Here is a 19,238-nt window from a genome sequence, read left to right as displayed (position 1 = left end):
TTTTCCGCAATTCTGGAGTTCACTCTATAAATTAAGTCAAAATCTGAATCCATTGTCCCTTCATCTTCTCCCAAAAATAATGTTATGGCCTTCATCATTTCCTCTCTTATATTTTCTTTTTCTTTTTCTTTGATGCCTCTAAATCTCAGATGGGTTTGCATCCTCCTGAACTCCATCATTGTTTCAGATCTTCTTAGTTGCTGAGTCAAAGAATCTTGATTCATTTCCATTTGTTGTATCTTCTCTTCCGTCTCTGTTGCCTTGGTTGCAGTAACTTGTATCTCTTTTTTGACTCCTTCCATTTCTTGCTTGATTGAAGTAATTTCTGATGTAACCAGTTCCTTTATTGCTGTTATATTTTTTCCCTGGACTTCCTCAAGTTGTTTCAGATGAATTTGAGTTTGCTTTGCCATTTGAACCTCCAGTTGCTTTTCCATTTGCGCTTCCAGTTGTTTTACAATCTGAGTCCCTAGTCGTTTTTCTATCTGTTCCCCCATAGCTTGGATTGCATCTGTCATCCTTTTCTCCATCGCTTCCATAGCGGCTTGCATCTCCTTTTTCTCCCTTTCCCTTGACATTTTGGGGGTTGATGTGGAATCTGTCCTTGGTCTCACGACTGGTCCAACTGCAGGGTCTGAATCAGATCTTTTCTTTCCCCTTCTAGTCTCCGTTTTGGCAATTTCAATACTGTGCGCAAAGTCACAAATAAACAGTCTTCCCTAAATGGTAAACTGTAAATCAGCCGTGGCCCTCTATTTGCGCTCTTCAAAGGCACTCAGATGCAGACAAGTTTTATCTGGAGGGTGACGGATTCTCTCTTCATTGTGATACCCATCTGTTTTCTAGAGCACTAAATGCGCACTGAGCATTTTATGGTAAATACAAACTCACAACAGTCTCTGCTGTCTGTTGTCTGACAGGTTGAACATCCGATAAAACTGAGATAAAAAGAATGGACAAAAGGATGAATGGGAGGACTGTGTCAATGCTCTGTGAAAGAGGATAACATTAGAAAGAAGTTAGAAGTGAAGGTATTTGGGACGGTACAAAACGTTAATTCTGATCATTTTAAAAATAAGACAAGGAATGAGAGCTCTGTAGCAGACAGAAATGAGAGACGGTATAACAGTTTAACAAGCAAGTTAACAATGGAAAAGCAAAAGGTATGAGGAGCAGTATATAGATAAATCAAGGCACAAGAGGAAGTGGCATAAGAGAATGTACAGACTTGTAGAATCAGACCAATGGTCCAACTAGTCCAACATCCTGTTTGACAAGTGTGGCCAAACTGTTTGACTCAGAGAGTCAACGAACAGGGCACAGAGGCCAAGTGATGCTGCCTCCTAGCACTGGGATCCAGAGGTTTGCTGCCTCTGCCTACTGAGGTTCCTTTTAGTCACCATGGCCAGTGGTCCCTGATGGACTTTTCCTCCAAGAATCTGTCTAGTCCCCTTTAAAATCTATCTATGCTTGTAGCCATTGCTACACTCACTGGCAGCAAACCCCACAACTTAATTACTCATTGAGTAAAGAAGCATTCCGTTTCCTAAATTTCTTCCTAAAAAGAAGCTCAGACTTGCCATGAGATAATAATGAAAGCCAGCGAACAGAGCAATAAAGGGTGTCCGTGAGAAAGAGACAGAGAAAGAGATGGTCAAAGTGATGAGCAAGAGAAGTTACTCATGCTGTAAAGTTAAGAACTGGAACCACAGGGAAAATATGAGAAGCCAGAAGAGAAGTAGTAGACGCTAGTAGGAAACAGGATGAGTGTGTGAAACAGAGATGAAGTACTGATAAAAAGAAAAGGCTGCATCCTGGCAACATCATAAAGAGGCACACAATAGCACTTCGCCAAAGGGCTTATGTGAGAAGAGAAAGGAAGTGAAGGATCAAAAGTCAACACCTAAAGCAAGTACAGAAAACTAAAGTTACTAAAAGAAAGGGGGCAAGATGAAGGTTTAGGAGGAAAAAACAGACAAGCTGTCTTCTGTGCATTTTTCCTTCCTTAGAAACTGCCCTTGCAAACTTATGTTAAGTGCTGGAAGTGCCACGAAGTAAGGAAAAGTGGAAATCAGAGAACTCTGTAGTATTTATTTATTTATTTGATTTTTACCCCGCCTTCCCCGCCAAGGCAGGCTGTTTCTTTACACAAGAAACAACAGATAAAAAAACAGTATAAATATCAATATAAAATACACAAAAGTTATTAAAATCAACTAGCATAACGATGGCGGTATAACTATAGTAGAGTGCATTCATCGGTCCATCCATTAACGGCGGGCTGAGGCTGGAAATAGAATTGGCACAGGGCACAGCTCCTTACCTAAATGCCTGGCGGAAGAGCTCCGCTTTCGTGGCCCTGCTTTTGAAAGTAGGGCTGTCTGTTTATATTACAGGTCCATGCACAGCAACTAGGACTGCTAACTCAGCTGGGGGGGGGGAACAGCCGGGGGGGGCTGTTTTTGGCCCTCTGGAGGAACTGTTGGGCCCCTGTATGAGACAGGATGCTGGACTAGATGGACCACTGGTCTGATTCAGCAAGACTTTTCTTATGTTCTTATGTTCTTATGACATAGAAGCAGAAGCCAGATGTGGCTCCCTTGCCCCAATGGTGTCCCCTTTACCTTCTTTCCATGCCTGTCCAAGGCTTCCTCTGGGGAAAGTTAAACAGCTATCATTGGACATAATATTTCAAAGCAAGCCCTACATAACACATACAGCTCCCACCACCCGTCCAGATAATTAGCATTTGACTAGTGTTTCCTATCAGCCTCAACGAATTAGCTGCAAGGATGGAACCAAGTCAGCTTCTCTTCATCAGGAACGGAGTTGCTGTACTGACTTCCCAAAAGTGACGGGTCTCTAGCCAGCTGTTATGTTACATTTCTTACAAAAAACAATATTTTTAAGCATCGTTGTTCACCTTGCTAACAGTTTTACCTTAATGCCAATTAGACCTTTTGTGGAATAAAGTGTTGGGGGCCACATCTAAAGTCTCCAGTTTGGTGTAGTGGTTAAGTGCGTGGACTCTAATTTGGGAGAACCGGGTTTGATTCCCCATTCCTGCACTTGCACCTGGCTGGATGACCTTGGGCAAGTCGTAGCTCTGATAAGAGCTGTTCTTGAAAAAAAGAGCAGTTTCTGTCAAGAGCTCTCTCAGCCCCACCTACCTCATAGGGTGTCTGTTGTGGGGAGGGGAAGGGAAAGGAGTTTGTAAGTCACCCTGAGACACCTTTGGGTAGTGAAGGGTGGGGTATAAATCCAATCTCTTCTTCTTGTTCTTCTCCAAACCAGCGGAAGAATTTCTCTTCCAAGAGCACCTGCCACATGTATGCTATGGTAACTGGAACACATTTTGATTTTTTTTAAAAAAATGAAATAGCCCCTTAAACTTGCCATTGCAGATTTTACCATAAATCAAGTATACACAAATATAAGGCCTGCCTACAGCAGCATCCTTTCCAAAAACCCTTTCTTGCTAGCAGATTATTTAACAGCACTAAAAGTCCCTAAATACCGAAGAATATTTACTCTGGTATGCTTCAACGCCCTTGCCCTCAGCCTTTTTGGGAGGCAGATACTTCTTGTATTCCTCATACACAACGGGTGTGTCCCTGCCAAATGGGAAAGGTTGAGACTGTAGAGCATGTATTATCACACTGCTCCTACTATAGTGACATTCGCTCCCAATATATCACACCAGCGTAAGTAAGCTTCCCAGGAAGATCAGAGCAGTTCTACGTACATCTCTCTGCTTCTCTTCTATTCTTTCTTCAGAAGTAACTCACAACAAATGTCACAACATTTTGTATTTTGGTGTAGTGGTTAAGAGCGGCGGATTGTAATATGGAGAACCAGGTTAGATTCCCCACTCCTCCACATGAAGCCGGCTGTGTGACCCTGGATCAGTCACAGTTCTCTCAGAGCTCTCGCAGCCTCACCTGCCTCACAAGGTGTCTGTTGTGGGGACAGGAAGGGTAGTGAAGAGTGGGGTAGAAAACCAACTCCTCCTCTGCTTCTTCTTCTATACATAAGCAGATAATTAAGTCCTTAAACGAGGCGGGACTATAATGAAACCTTTATATTTATTTGCTGATCCTAGTATTGTATGTGGCAAGGTTTTAAGCAGATTTTATATCTAAATAAACTGAACTGAAAAACAAATATACCAGCTCACACTACTAGTGAACAACGTCTTGATCAGTCATAGCCTCCGTGAAAGGAAGACCACACTTACATCACAGCTCCTCTGTTCACGTGTATTGCTCTGTTCTTCCTGCTCTGACGTGGCTTTTGAAAGGCTTCAGAGTCCAATTTGCCACGACATTCCTATGCAGTCACTTGGGCAAACTGGAAATTGCTTCCTTTCCTCAAACCAGGATTCTGAACTAGATTCGTTTATCTGATTCATTGTATTTGTTACAACACACTAGCTGCTCTCCCCTGGAATGACAACTGATCTGTTCCCTTGAAGGAAATGGCAGCTCTGAAGGGGCTGAGGTCCCTCCTCTCCTCTAACCCTGCCCTCCCCCAGGCTCTATCCCCAAATTTCCAGGAATTCCCCAGCCCAGATTTTGGCAGCCCTGCATGGGATGCAGTTTAGAAATGACTGGTCTAGAGAGTAACCACGTCTCAGAATACCACCGGGAGCCACTAGATCCGGCTAGAGGAAAATTGGCAAAAAAAGTGGGATACTTTTTGAGGAACTCCTCCCTTAAAAAAAAAATATAGGGATGCGGCCCCTTTGGGCCCCCTTTCAACAAAATCCCCCCTCCATTGACACATACTGCTGGATCCCAAAGCTTCCTCCCTCCCTCCTCTGTTGTCAAAAAGCAAAAAGAGGAAGGGTGTAGAAGGGAGAGAAGAACATCTGTGGCAATGTTATAACTGGCTTCGTCTGACATCATTCTGGGAAAAGAGGAAGGTAAAACGACAGAAGGCAGAGGAAAGAGGAAGGGCTGTAGCACAATAGGATTGCCAACTCCAAGTTGGGAAATTTTAGGAGATTTGTGGGTGGAGACTGGCGTTGGTAGGGTTTGAGGAGGGGAGGGAACTCGAAGCCTGTCGGGGCAGCTTGAGCAGGCAAAGAAGAGAGCAAATGTCTGTCAAGGCATCCACCAACAAGCACTTTGTAAAGGCAATGGGTCGTGGCTGTTCCACTCGTCTTGTGAAATGCAGCCCTGCTGTCTCTAAGCTGTTAAAACTTGAACTTAACATAGGTGACAGTGTACTGATCTTTTTAAAAAGAAGCAGCAGGAGAAACAGTCTTTTAAATACACATACCCATAGTACAGTGCAATCAATGGGCTTAGTTGATGGTAACTCTGCATAGGATTGGTTCAGGTGGGTAGCCATGTCGGTCTGAAGCATTAGGACAAAGTTGGAATCCAGTGGCACCTTTAAGACCAACAAGTTTCATTCTGGGTATCAGCTTCCATGTGCATGCACAGCTGAAGAAGTGTGCATGCACAGGAAAGCTGATACCCAGAATTAAACATGTTGGTCTTAAAGGTGCCACTGGATTCCAACTTTGTTCTGCATAGGATTGTGATCTTTGAAGCATAAAAACTGGTTTAACAGGTATTGTCTCTTACCCAGAAACTCTGGGAATTGTAGTTCTGTGAGGCAGAAGAGTCCCAAAGGATCTCTAGCTGAAGAAGAATGACCATTGAGTCACAGGTGGTGACTCCATCATGGGACGTTCAAAGCAAGAGAGGAACGGAGGTGGTTTACCATTGCCTTCCGCCACACAGCAACTCTGCTCTTCCTTGGTGGTCTCCCATCCAAGTGCTGACCATAAATGACCCCGCTTAGCTCCCAAGCTCTGGCAAACTCGGGCTAAACTGAGATGCTTCTGTAACCGAAGTGACTGCAAAAGGCCACACGCCTCCACGGTCCCTGCTGGTACCCCTTATCTAAAACTCAGCTAGCTTCCTGCTTTTATCTCCCAGTGCAAAACATGTTGGACAGCAATCCTTGCCATGGATGTGTTTTCTGGTACCGTCTTGCATCCTGAGTTTTTGGGCTAAAAGAGGCTACTTGGGGATGGCGGAGTCTCATGGAACATCTTCACAGCCGCCAAACATTTCTCTCTTTTTCCTGTCCAAAGGCAGGAAGTTCAGAGGTGGCCAGAGATGCAGGCCGAAGGGCTCTTGGCTTGCAGCCTTCAGCCTATGGCTGCCAACCCAGTGAATGAGGACCCATTCAGGATGTACTTTTGGTTTTCGTGCTTATATGACTTGGTTTGTTTGGAAAGTTTCTGTAAGCCACCTTCGGTCTGGCTGGGGACAGAAGCAACTTAGAAGTACCTTAATTAATAAATTAGATCCAAATCGCAAATGGAATCAGAAAAGGGAGTCTAGGGTCACTCCTTACCAGATGACTGAGTAGCAAAGAACCAATCCTGCCCCACTATGGTAGCCATTTTTTGACTGATCACAGACTCCTCCCCACAACTTTCTACCTTTCCTCGAAATTCCAAAACTGATCATCATCCTTTTTTTGGGATAAGAAACTTTCCCAGCACATTACTGTGTTTTCCCCAGCACATTACAGAACCATTATTGGGTCTGGACAGAGTACAAAAGAGTTTCTTGTTTCCAAGTTTACATTGTCGACTAAGAAGAAAAGAACAAGAAGAGGTTTGGCCAGATTCTAAATGTATTACTCAAAATAAGTCGTACTACCATATTTACTCAGAAGTAAGTCCCATGTATATATTGTAATCCCATCTTCCTACCAAGGAGTTCAATAGGACATTCAAGAGGCTGATCCAGGGCCAGTTCTCTGGGAAAGCAGCCCCCTCCCTCCTCCCCACAACTCCTTGAGGCAACACAAGCCTGCACCACCACCAGCTGGGTCTAAGCTTGGCAAATAGGCACCGTGTTGGGGAACCCTACTCTAGACAGCAGCAAGGATGCCTACAGGGGGCATACAATTCTAGAGGTTCTGGTCATCCATGGGTGGGGCACAGAGCCATGCAATTTGATTTCAAAGGAAGTTTGGAGAATGTTGTGTGAGGGGATAGAGGCAGAAGTGAGAGGAACACACTTCACACAAAGGCAAAAGCTCTTTCCCCCCATTTTTCATATATTCCAGAGCCTGGCACTTAACTCAGCTGTACCCCAAGCAGCTGGGGAAAAGATCAACAACCTCAGATATGCAGATGATACCGCTCTAATGGCAGAAAGTGAAGAGGACCTAAAGAGCCTCTTACTCAGGATGAAAGAGGAGAGCGCAAAACTGGGCTTGAAGCTCAACATCAAAAAAACTAAGATCATGGCATCCGGCCCCATCAGTCCTTGGCAAATAGAAGGGGAAGTCGTCGAAGTAGTGACAGACTTCACATTCCTGGGATCCCAGATCACCGCAGACAGTGACAGCAGCTATGAAATTAAAAGACGCCTGCTCCTTGGGAGGAAAGCGATGGCAAACCTAAACAGCATGATAAAAAGTAGAGACATCACCCTGCCATCAAAAGTCCGCATGGTCAAAGCAATGGTATTCCCAGTAGTCATGTATGGCTGCGAGAGTTGGACTATAAGGAAGGCCGAGCGCGGAAGAATAGATTCTTTTGAACTATGGTGCTGGAGAAGACTCTTGAGAGTCCCTTGGACTGCAAGGAGATCAAATCAGTCAGTCCTAAAAGAAATCAACCCTGACTGTTCCCTGGAAGGCCAGATAATGAAACTGAAGCTCAAATACTTTGGCCACCAAATGAGAAGGGAGCACTCACTGGAGAAGACCCTGATGCTGGGAAAGATTGAAGATTGAAGATCAGAGAAGACGGGAACGGCAAAGGATGAGATGGTTAATGTCATCGATGCAACGAACATGAAATTGAGCAAACTTCAGAGGACGGTGGAAGACCGGAAGGCCTGGTGTGATCTGGTCCATGGGGTTGCAAAGAGTCAGACTCGACTGTGCGACTGAACAACAACAAAACCCCCAAGCAGCACAGAGCCAAGAAATCCCAGAATGTTGGAAGGAAATATTTATTACTGCTAGTTAACTCATTTTTATGCCACCCAAGGAGCTGAGCTGTGCCCACACCGTACACCCTTCCTCCGTCCGTCTGATCCTTTACAACAACCCCCTGAGGTGGGTTAGGCTGAGAACTATTAGCTCCCAGTGAGCTTCTTGGCTAAAGGGACGTTTGCAGCTGGCTCTCCCAAAGACCCCGTCAGCTACCCTAAGGCCGCAACCACCCCACGTAAAGGTCTCTGTTTGCAGAGGGGCAGCAGCGCCAATTCCAGAGGTGCCAAGCGAGAGGGAGGTCCTCAAAAAGGGGTGGTCGCGTCGATGCCAAGAAGGCTCCTCTCCCTCGAATCCCTTTTAGTTCAACAGGATTTAGGTTTTCTTCCGTTCGAGGCGGAAAAAGGAGCCTGGGCGGCACAGCCAGCCTGGGACCGGCCGCGCTTTCTTGGGAAGAAGTCCCCCGGAAGGAACTCCGGCTCCTCGTCGTAGAAGTTGCCGAGCCAGGGAAGGGGCCTCGGCTGGGCGGAGGAAGGGAGCGGCCTTCAGGTCTGGGTGGGGCTTGGGGGGGGAGGCAGCCACCGGAGCGAGCAAAAGGCGAGGCCGGCTGGGCAGGGCTTGGCACAGGAAGGCCGGCGACCTGCGCACTCGGCAACATCCAGGAGGACGCCTCGGCCAAGTTTGCTGCTCCCGTCGCCGCGCTCAGCTCCCGCCTCCTCGCCGCCACCATGCCGGTGAAGGGCGGCACCAAGTGCATCAAGTACCTGCTCTTCGGCTTCAACTTCGTCTTCTGGGTAAGGCCCGGCCTGGCCCCGGAGCGGGACTTCTTCGCTCTCGGGTGTGTCCCCCCCAGCTTCCGCCTCCTTGCCCAGGCCGCCGCCACCATGCCGGTGAAGGGCGGCACCAAGTGCATCAAGTATCTGCTCTTCGGCTTCAACTTCGTCTTCTGGCCGGAGGTGACTCGGGGAAGAAGCGAGGCTGGCCGCCGCTTGCTAGGAGCCACCTCGGAGCTCCTGCGCACCCGTTCCGTTCCACCCCAACTAGGCTAAAGTCGGGCGGGCTGGAACTTCTGGAGCGCAGAGCCGACTGGGAACGCGCACAGCAGCGGGTCTCGGCTCTCCTTTCGCGCCCTTCCTTGGCAAGGCGCTGCTCTCCCACCCAGGGCCCGGTTTCCCCGCTCTCAGCCCCCGCCGCTGCTTGCGCTCGCCGCTCAGGGCTAGCCACAGCTCTGCACTCGCCCCGGTGAAAGCAGTCCCGTGCAGAGGGCAGCACTTTTCTCACTGTTGGAACACCAGAGAGAGTGGGATTTTGGATCCCAGGAGAAACTTGCCCAGGTGTTCGTGGCAGGGTGGAGTTGGAGGTGCCAACGGCTGAGTGTACCTCGCAGAGCTCACTTTTTCCTTAACAGGAGTGTCCAGGGGAGGGAGGCTTGGCCGTGCTCTTTAGTGGAATGTGCAAAGGTTGCGTGGGTGGGTGTTCGAATAGCAGGGTGTTGGCTGGGTCTCTCCTCCCCCCCCCTCTTTTTGCAAGGTGGTTACTGCCTCCCTCGCAGAGGCATCCCCCCCTCCCCCGGATCTGACTGTGTTTGGAGCTGAACACGACCTCCACGAGGCCCCAGACTCTTTTCTCACTTTGACAGCCTCAGAAGCCTTCTACAACCCACAGGCTGCATGCTCTGTTGCTTGTTTCTTGTAAAAGCAGCATGCGCAGGATAGACTTCACGCATGACACCCCACTTGAACCCCAGTGTTAGGCAAATCAGAGCCTTTAGGTTTGTGCATGTGGTGTCTGGGGGCTCTTTTAGCCCAGGTGCCTCCGTTTTTAACAGGTAGTTGGCCATTCAAAATGCCGTTTCCTGTAAATGTTTACAGCATTGCCTATAATAGAAAAATAACTCTGTTATAACTTAAATGTTATATGGTTCAGCAAGGAGATAGCCAGGTTCTTTTGAAGCTCCTTGGAAACATGTTACCTCTCAGGGAAGTCCCTTGGCAAGGTGGCGTTTGCCCTGCTTTCTGCTGCCAATATGGGAGGCCAGTGTTCCCTCTAAGCTGAGTTAGTGTGAGCTAGCTCACAGTTCTTTAGCGTCCAGCTCACACATTTTTGTCTTAGCGCAGGAAGGATGGCTCCAAAGCAAACTAATTTATGCAGTGGCCAACATGTTCATAAAGTAGAAGCCAGTAGCTCATGCTCATAAAGTAAATGCCAGTAGCTCATAAAGTAGAAATTTTTGCTCACCAGACTCCACAGCTTACAGGGAGCATTGGACACCCAGTCATTAAATTCTGTGTTTGACCCTTCTCTGTATTTCCATTTCTCACACTGGATTTGCATTACATTTTTTTTAAAGATCAGTTTCTTGCAGATAATAACCCTAAGTAAATCCCAGCTTTCAGGAGAGAGCATGCCATAGACTCCACAGGATTAGATTACACCATTTCACATGTGCTTGTTTGGAACTGCCCGTCTTGTAGGGGGGAACATGCCCCTTTTGGAGAGGGGGGGTATGTTTCCTAAGAAAAGTGACTAGAAGCAACCCCCTATGGGAAGGTGAAAAACGTTCAGGAAGGTGAATAGGGTTTGGGCCCACACCAGCATTGCATCACCTCAGCATGTGATCAGAGCTGAGGGAATTCCAGAGTGAGGCTGAACCACCAGTCTGTGATGTCAGAGCCTTCCCCATGGTGACAAACACAAGCCCCTGTTTTTCTAGACTTGCATTAGTGAAGACTGATGTCATCAACAAGGTAGTTTCCCAGTCATTGTTCCACCCACCCAATCTCAAACCCAGACCTTCCTGTTTTTCTCCATTCTCATTGATTTCAGAAGTGACGTACATAAGTGACCAAATATTCACAAAGCATTTTTTCGTTCATGAGAGCTCTGCCTGAAGGCAGAGACTGGAGAAATGTCAGAGACTTGTATGAATTCTGCACTTGGACAGAGTGCTTTATACTGAATAAAGTATAATACAGAGTCCTGAGGTTTCTGGTCACTCTAGACATTGAGATGTTTCTAGCCCTCATGACTTATTCGTGGGCACTCCATGAAACTGCAGAGCGGTCGGGTTAGAACAGATAAAAGGAAGTACTTCTTCACCCAAAGAGTGATTAACACATGGAATTCACTGCCACAGGAAGTGGTGGGTGCTACAAGCATGGACGGCTTCAAAAGGGAATTAGATAAGCATATGGAGCAGAGGTCCATCAGTGGCTATTAGCCACAAGGTATAGCTAGGGGCTCTGGGGCAAGTGATGCTCTGTCTTCTTGGTGCTTGGGGGGGGGGGTCAACAGTGGGAGGGCTTCTAATGTCCTGGCCCCACTGCTGGACCTCCTGATGGCACTGGTATTTCTGGCCACTGTGTGACACAGAGTGTTGGACTGGATGGGCCTTTGGCCTGATCCAACATTGGCGTCTCTTATGTTCTTATGTTCTTATGTTCTTAAATACGTATGCCCTGTCTTCCCACCCAATTCGGTACCCAAAGCTGCTTAGCTATCAGAACTTATAAACTTTTTTTTACTTTTGATATATGCTTGTGTGAAATCTCTCCAAAGTCAGAGAACAGGTGAGGGTGAAACCTCTGGTGGCCAGGGGACAGGGCTTTAGGACCCAAGCAACTGTCTTGTGCTAAAAACAGGTGAGGAGAGAAGGGGGGATTTGGATCCATGCTACAAATTGGCAATAGATCCATGCTGGTACATATACAGGTTTGCAGAATTCTGTTCTTCACGGGCAGATTTTCGAGTAGAATTCTTTTCAGAGCATAGCACACACTCCCTTGAGCATATTTCTCTCTTGGTATATTTGTGTTGGCGTTTCTTCTCTATTATTCTTCCTTTCCTGCTTGGGATAAACTAGGGTGGGGTTGCTTTTTCTGCTTTTGGGCTATTTAGTGTTCTCTGTGTTTATGGACTTGAGTCTCGGATCATGATTTACTGATAGGGGACTAATCAGCTTGAGAGTCAGCAAGCTCAGTGAATGGGGTTGGTGGGCTGGGAGCACCCCAGTTTTGACAGCGCCCCCCCCCCCCCGGATTTGCTGAGTATGGCATGGCTTGCTAGTGATGGCCGGCAGCTATTTGAGAGGGGTGCTGGGAGGCACCTTTTCCAAAACTAAAACTTGGTAAGCACAGATGATATGCTAAAAAGAAGGGCATATTTTTTGGAGTGGGTGGGTATTATTAAGTATTTAAAATTAATATCCTTTATCTCTGGCCCCACTGGTGGACCTCCTGATGGCGCCTGGGTTTTGGCCACTGTGTGGCATAGAGTGATGGACTGGATGGGCCATTGGCCTGATCCAACCTTGGCTTCTCTTATGTTCTCAGCCATTCTGGGCTCACCAGGCAGCTCTTGGACATTTAAAGGGGGGGGGGGAGAGACAGAAGACTAAAGTACACTTCTTAAGGCTCAAGAGTAAAAAGCATAATTTAGAAGATAATCTTTCCTATATGCTGAGAAAATAAAAACCTATACGGAGTGCTTTTTAAGAGAGGGCTTCAATTGGTTTTGTTCCATGCTAAATCTAGAATAAACTCTGCCCATGAGATTTTTGGAGAAAAGTGAAGAGTATTCTGAAAACAAACTCCAAGGGGATCTGGGCAGTGTTCCCTCTGATCTGTGCGCGTGTCACCACTCATTAACACAGGAAGCCCTGCTCAGCAGTAGTCTGGAGTCAGACAGGGTCTTGCACTGCCGGTTGCCCATTTTAAGATTACAGCAGTTATATTCTCCCCAGGGTGTGAACTGCTCAGCTCAGGGGCGGGGGGAGAATTAGAGGGAACATTGAATCTGGGTAATGATTCCAGTTAGAGGGTGAGGCTTCCTGTATCTTGGACATTTTGTATTCCTTTCTTATTCATCATTTTAATGTTATTTTATTCACTTCTTTGCTGTCTCCCCAAGGGGTGGGGGGACTGCCAGAGGTGGCTTGCCATAGTAACAAAACAGAATAGAACCATACAACAATCAGTCAACAGTTAAAATAACTAAGCTGCAATAAAACCGTAAAAACAGGCAAGGCAAGTAACAATAAAAATTTGAAATGACCCATACTAGCATAAAACTGAGAAAACATTAGTTCAGCAGCTGTTTTTTTAAAAATGAACTAAAGACAGGATCAGCATAAAACAATGAGTCAGACCAGTCAAATAAAACAAAATATAGCACAATGAAATGGACTCTGAAATGAATAGTAAACACTAAGGTTCAATAAAGCTGAAAAGTAAGGAAACCTCTCTGATAAAAGCCTGAGTAATTTAATATTAACTATATTTCTGTAGAAGGGTCGGTGCCGGGCAGACTTCAGAGGGGGAAAAATAGTAGAAAGCCCTTTCAGACTAACAAACTTCATTGTAGCATAAGCTTTTGAGAAACACAGCTCTCTTCACCAGATGAGACAAGTCAGATGCATCTGGTGAAGAGAGCTGTGTTTCTCAAAAGCTTATGATACAATAAAGTTTGTTAGTCTTAAAGGTGCTACTGGGCTTTTTACTATTTTGTGGCAACAGACTAACATGGTTAACTCCTCTGGAACTTCAGAGGGGGAGTTTCACACAGGTGGGGTACTGTCAGGCTCACTATGCATTTTATGGTTCGCCTGCCATAGAGGAAGGAGGAGGGGAAAGGGGTGTGAAAATCGAAATACTTTCGCTTTCCTAAATACTTTGATGTGCCAGACACTGTGTCGCAGAGACCCGCTGTTCTGCTTTATTTCTGTAGAGGGGATGGGGTACGTGCTTAGTGGGGGGGGTAGTCAGCTGTTATTTCTGGTGGGCAAATGTTGCAGGGTGATTGGGTCCTGATCTTTAGTGCCTTTGCTTGAACACAGTATAACTGCAATCTTCATGCCTTTACTTTCGGTTCTAACACAGGTAGTGTCCAGTTGGGTATCTATCAGTGTCTCAATAAACTTATCTTTCTTGAATGAATGGTGTTGGGAACCGATTTAACCAGGATTCTGACAGGTACCACCACTGAGAAAGCCTGGCTCATTTATATGGGCATCAACACATTACAGGGCAAGGTTTGGGATGAGGATTTGCACTGTTAGGCAGTATGATATGGGATAAGTCACTCCTTAAAACATCTTAGTTATTTAGAAATTTAATGTAAGAACCAACTTGTGGCATTGCACCTGGAAACAAATAGGCAACCAGCGAAGATCTTTTCCAGGGACGTGAACCCTAGATCCATTCCCCAACAAGAACCTGGCCTCTACTTTCTATACTAATTGAAGCTTCCAGACAGCCTTCTAAGGCAGTTCCATATGGAGTGAACTAGACTAATCTAGCCCAGATAGAACAAAGTTTGAGTCCATTGGCACCTTCAAGACCAAAAACGTTTTGCTCAAGGTCTAAGCATGGATTACTGTGGCCAAGTCTTGCTTCTGAAGGAGACGTTGTGGCTGGCACACCAGCCAAGCCTGGTAAGCAATGTCCTTGTTCAATGGCTGGATATATAGTTGAGCAACACCACTATTGTCACGTCTGGACTGTAGTTTGGTTTATTGGCCCTCATCCATTCAGTCACCTTCTCCAAGCAACTATATTTGGGACTTCCACACACACTGAAGCTAGCCACTCCCCCCCCCCCCCCCCCCCCGTCCATTGTTTCTGTTTGCCTAAATCAATGGCTTTCACCTGTATGTTACAAGGAGCTCTGGAATTCCTGGGAACTGTATTGGGGATTTGTCAATAGGAAGATTAGTTGTCCTCTTCAGCCCATTTGTCTTTGCTATGTGTTGAGTATGGTCTGTCTGCAACTGTAGGGGAGTGGGATCCAGCCCATTACCTGCTTTTTTCCACATGAGCTGACAAGCTCCTTAATCAGGTTTCCCCAAAGGAAGGCATCATCACCTCTGTCCTTAATGCTCAGCTAAGTCCTGTCCTAAAACAGCTGTATTTTTTGTAAGAGGCTTGTGAAAGTTTTCTTTATCTGTCCAACATAGCCTGAGCACAAAATTTTAGCTCAGATATTGTGGTCAAGGAAGTGGTGAGGAGAAAAGTTTACATTTTAGGTTTTCAGTTGCTCTGAGCACACATTATGCACTATTATTCAGGTCAAACACCTTTTTAGGAGCTTACTGTTGGATGAAGAGACAGAGGCATCCAGGGCCAGACATCCCACCACGCTTCAGAATGCAAGACCACTTTTCACAGTGGCTCTTGTGGTAGTGGGAGCCTCATACTTTTCTAAATGCAAAGCCATTGATGGGGGTTGCATTTCCATAGTTCAAACATTTAATCGAGGACCAGAAAAGATGCCATTCTTCTGCAAGAGAGCTACCCCCATGAAGTGGGCAAGAGGCGCAAAGCTTAAAAATGTACATGGTTCCACTCTGATAGATCCAGGTGGGTCGCCATTTTGTTCTGAAGCAGCAGAACAAAGTGGCCAGTGGCACCTTTAAGACCAAGAAAGTTTGTTTCACGGTGGGAATGCACACACACTTCTACAGATACAGTGATGTTCGTGCACCCGAAAGCTCATACCTTGAATAAAACTTTGTTGGTCTTGAAGGTGCCACTGGACTCAGACTTTGTTCTGATGGTTCCACTCTGCAAGAGATTAAAGGGCAGTCCCTCACCTAGACTCTTCTAAAGACCACACTTAGGCCTCCAGGGTAAACTCTGAAGCCAGGAAGATTCAGCCTTCACTTCAAAACATGGTACAGTTGGAGATGTCCAGTTCCCAAGGCTTCTGCTTTCTGCTGAAACTGCTCTTCTGTTAGATCATACTGCTAAACACGCACCCTGGACCTCTGGCTGAAGAAACTCCTGGTTTCATCCAGGAGAGTCTCTTCCATGAGTTGAAGGGCATTTGCTTTGACATACAGTTCAGTGTACCAAATATGTGTGGATTGAGGAAGAATAATATTATTAGCATAGTTCAGATATTCAGAGAACATAAACGATTCCACTCAAATGTCTTCATTTATTTCTTTGGGACAAACTAGTATTTGGAGCACCTGAGTCTGAAGGTAGATTCAGGTGTTACAAAGTCTATGTGATTTCCACAGGGCCTTTAGATTAGCTATGGACCTGGAGATCTTTGCTGGCAACTCAGTTCCCAGGCACATATGGGCCCAATTCGGATCAGGACTACAGCATGTTATGAGAAGGGACTTAAGCATCTCTATGTGCCATTTTCCTGACTTGAAACTGGCCCTAGGAAAGCAGCATTTGCCCCATTGGTAGGGTTGCTAGATTCTGGTTGGGAAGTACCTGGAGATTTGGGGAGGGGAGGGACTTCAATGGGGTATAATGTCATAGAGTCCACCTTCCAAAGCAGCCATTTTCTACAGCTGAACTGATCCCTGTCACCTGGAGATCAGTTGTAATCCCAGGAGATCTCCAGCTACCACCTGGAGGCTGGAAACTGTACCCATTCAGGAAGCATGTATAGTCACCAGTATGTTCAGCCAGTGTCCAATTTGCCCTATTTGGGCAAACTTATTGAGAGGGCGGTGGCGTTACAGTTACAGAGCTTTCTGGAGGACACTTCAGTCTTAGATCCCTTCCAGTCCGGTTTTCGCCCTGGTCATGGGACTGAGACGGCCTTGGTCGCCCTGACTGACAATCTCCAAAGGCATCTGGATCGAGGGTGTGTGGTGGCACTGCTGTTGTTAGATCTGTCGGCCGCGTTCTATACGGTCGACCATCAGCTGCTGACCCATTGCCTCGCCGACGTGGGGATTCAGGGGCTTGCCCTTCAATGGTTTGCCTCTTTCCTACAAGGTCGGGGACAAAGGCCGAGGACCAGCAATCCCATAGGTATCCCCTTGATTGTGGGGTGCCTCAGGGTGCGGTGTTGTCCCCGATGCTATTTAACATCTATATGCGCCCCCTTGCCCAGATTGCCCGGAGTTATGGGCTTGGGTGCCATCAATATGCAGATGACACCCAGCTCTATCTGATGCTGGGTGGCCGGTCGGACTCGAGTCCCGATGACCTTCATCGGGCTTTAGAGGCTGTGGCTGGTTGGCTCCAGCTGAGCCGATTGAAACTAAACCCGGCAAAGACGGAGGTCCTGGGCCTGAGTTGGGCCGGTGTAGGGTTAGGGCTCCCTCTCCCGACCTTCAACGGGGCGCCTTTGGTGCCAGCGTCTAGGGTTAGGAGTTTGGGGGTGCTCCTGGACTCCTCATTAACAATGGAGGCCCAGGTGGCAGCCACTGTCAAGTCAGCCTTTTACCATCTTCAGTTGGCACAGCAGTTGGTCCCCTACCTTGACCGCGATGACCTTGCCACAGTGATCCATGCGACGGTCACCTCAAGGCTAGACTACTGCAATGCTCTCTACATGGGGCTGCCTTTGTCAGAAATCCAGAAGCTGCAGCCGGTGCAGAATGCTGCAGCTGGTGCAGAATGCTGCAGCCAGGCTGTTGATGTCTAGGAGGGACCACATTCAGCCTGTGCTGAAAGCGCTGTACTGGCTGCCAATAGCATACCGGATCCGCTTCAAAGTGCTGGTTCTTACCTATAAAGCCCTATATGGCCAGGGTCCAATCTACCTGAGGGACCGCCTTTCCCCACATGTTTCCCCAAGAGCACTACAGTCGGGGGCCCAAAATCTGTTGGTTATCCCAGGCCCCAAGGACACCAAATTGGCTGCGACCAGGGCCAGGGCTTTTTCAGTGGCGGCTCCTACCTGGTGGAACGAGCTCCCGGGGGAGATCCGGGCCCTGCGGGACCTTATGCAGTTCCACAGGGCCTGCAAGACGGAGCTCTTCCGCCAGGCCTTTGAGTAGGAGCCGCCCCCCCCCCACTATTCCACCATCGTCATGGTTCCTTAAAGGATGTACCGACGAGGCCCTGAGGAAGAACCTGGACAACGTAAAGAAGATCCAATAAGCCGTCGCTATTGGGCATAAATATCATGGGAGTACCACCTGGAACTGGGTTGATTCTATCCTGGACATATGAGATTAGTAATTGACTGAGCACCATTGTTTTAAGTGTTGGATGTTTTTATTATGCTTTATATATTTTTAATGATGGCACGGCTAATTACCCTGCCCTTGTTAGCCTCCCTGAGCCCACTGGGGAGGGCGGGATATAAATGTGAAAAATAAATAAATAAATAAAATTTCCTCAGCGGTGGCTTCCCCATGGCCATTTAAGGTCAGGGAAAAGAGCATGAGCAGAGGAGGATCAAGCAGTCCTCTGCCTACAAGCACTGAGATGAATCAGGTCCACACACACAAGAAATGGAGTTGTCAACGGGGACCTCCCAGTGCCTCCTGACTGAAATGGCCACCACAAGAACAGGCCTTTTCAGTGTATGAATTTGCCCTGAGATGCTGCTGTAACTTCAGAGTGGCATTACGTGTGGAATCCTCTCCACCTCAGTCTGATGTGGTTTTGCCTCCTGTCTGCTGATAAGGGGAAGCAGGCAGCAGCATAACAGAGAAGAAACAGACAAGGCTCTGTTAGGGTGGGGTTGTTACATTGGATTAGGATTGGGGAGTCTCTGGTTCAGAACTCCACTCTGCCAGGAATCTCACTGGGTGACCTCTCAGCAGTCACTCTCTCAGCTGATCCTCCTTTGCAAGATTGTTGTGAGGACAAAACAGAAGAGAGGAGAGCAGTGCATGCTACCTTGAGGTTTTGGAAGGAAGGACTGGATAATATCACGATATTTTCAGTGCCGTAACCTGGGTTCACAGGCCTCTGTGCTGCTTTCCAGGAGTAGCATACGTTCCAGCTTCCTTTGCCGTTAGTGGTGCCTGCACCACCAGCTCTGAATGTTCATAAACAGAGTTGTCAGGCTACCCCTGAACGGTAAGGGAGTAATTGTCCAATTTCTCCATAAATGAGCAGCTGTCCAAAGGCAGCTTGGTGGGGTGGTTAAGTGCATGGACTCTAATCTGGGAGAACCAGGTTTGATTCCCCACTCCTCCACATGCAACTGCTGGTGTGACCTTGGGTGATTCATAAGTTCTTTCAGCCCCACCAAGCTCACAAGGGTGTCTGTTGTGGGGAGATTATAAACCACTCCATGTGACGAGCAGGGTATAAATTCAGTCATCGTCTCCTCCTCCTCCTCTTCCCCCACAGGAAAGGTGGCATAGTGAGTCCTGGCACACCATGGCTTGAAAATTAGGAACAGTCTATGGAGACTCCCCCGCTTCTTATTTATTTATTTATTTATTTATTTATTATTCAGATTTATACCCCGCCCTCCCCCGTAGGGCTCAGGGCAGCTTACAGAGCAAGAAATCTTGCAGATAAAACATACTGTTCCAATATAAAAACATATTATAC

At 47.1% G+C, this 19,238-nt stretch overlaps 1 protein-coding gene across 1 annotated transcript in view; it reads left to right on the top strand.

Annotated features, from left to right (window-relative positions):
- The first annotated feature begins 8,448 nt into the window (after positions 1-8,448).
- The window catches only part of CD9 (CD9 molecule), a 52,110-nt gene continuing 41,320 nt past the window's right edge, over positions 8,449-19,238 (top strand). The window contains exon 1 of the mRNA XM_015408542.1: positions 8,449-8,768. Coding sequence (XP_015264028.1) covers positions 8,703-8,768 — 66 coding nt within the window. The 5' untranslated portion in view covers positions 8,449-8,702. The remainder of the gene's footprint in view (positions 8,769-19,238) is intronic.

Source organism: Gekko japonicus, unplaced genomic scaffold (assembly GCF_001447785.1).
Source record: "Gekko japonicus isolate JY-2015 unplaced genomic scaffold, Gekko_japonicus_V1.1 scaffold1193, whole genome shotgun sequence".
NCBI lineage: Eukaryota > Metazoa > Chordata > Lepidosauria > Squamata > Gekkonidae > Gekko > Gekko japonicus.
Note: the sequence above shows the minus strand (reverse complement) of the source record. Positions and strands in the feature narration are given on the sequence as shown.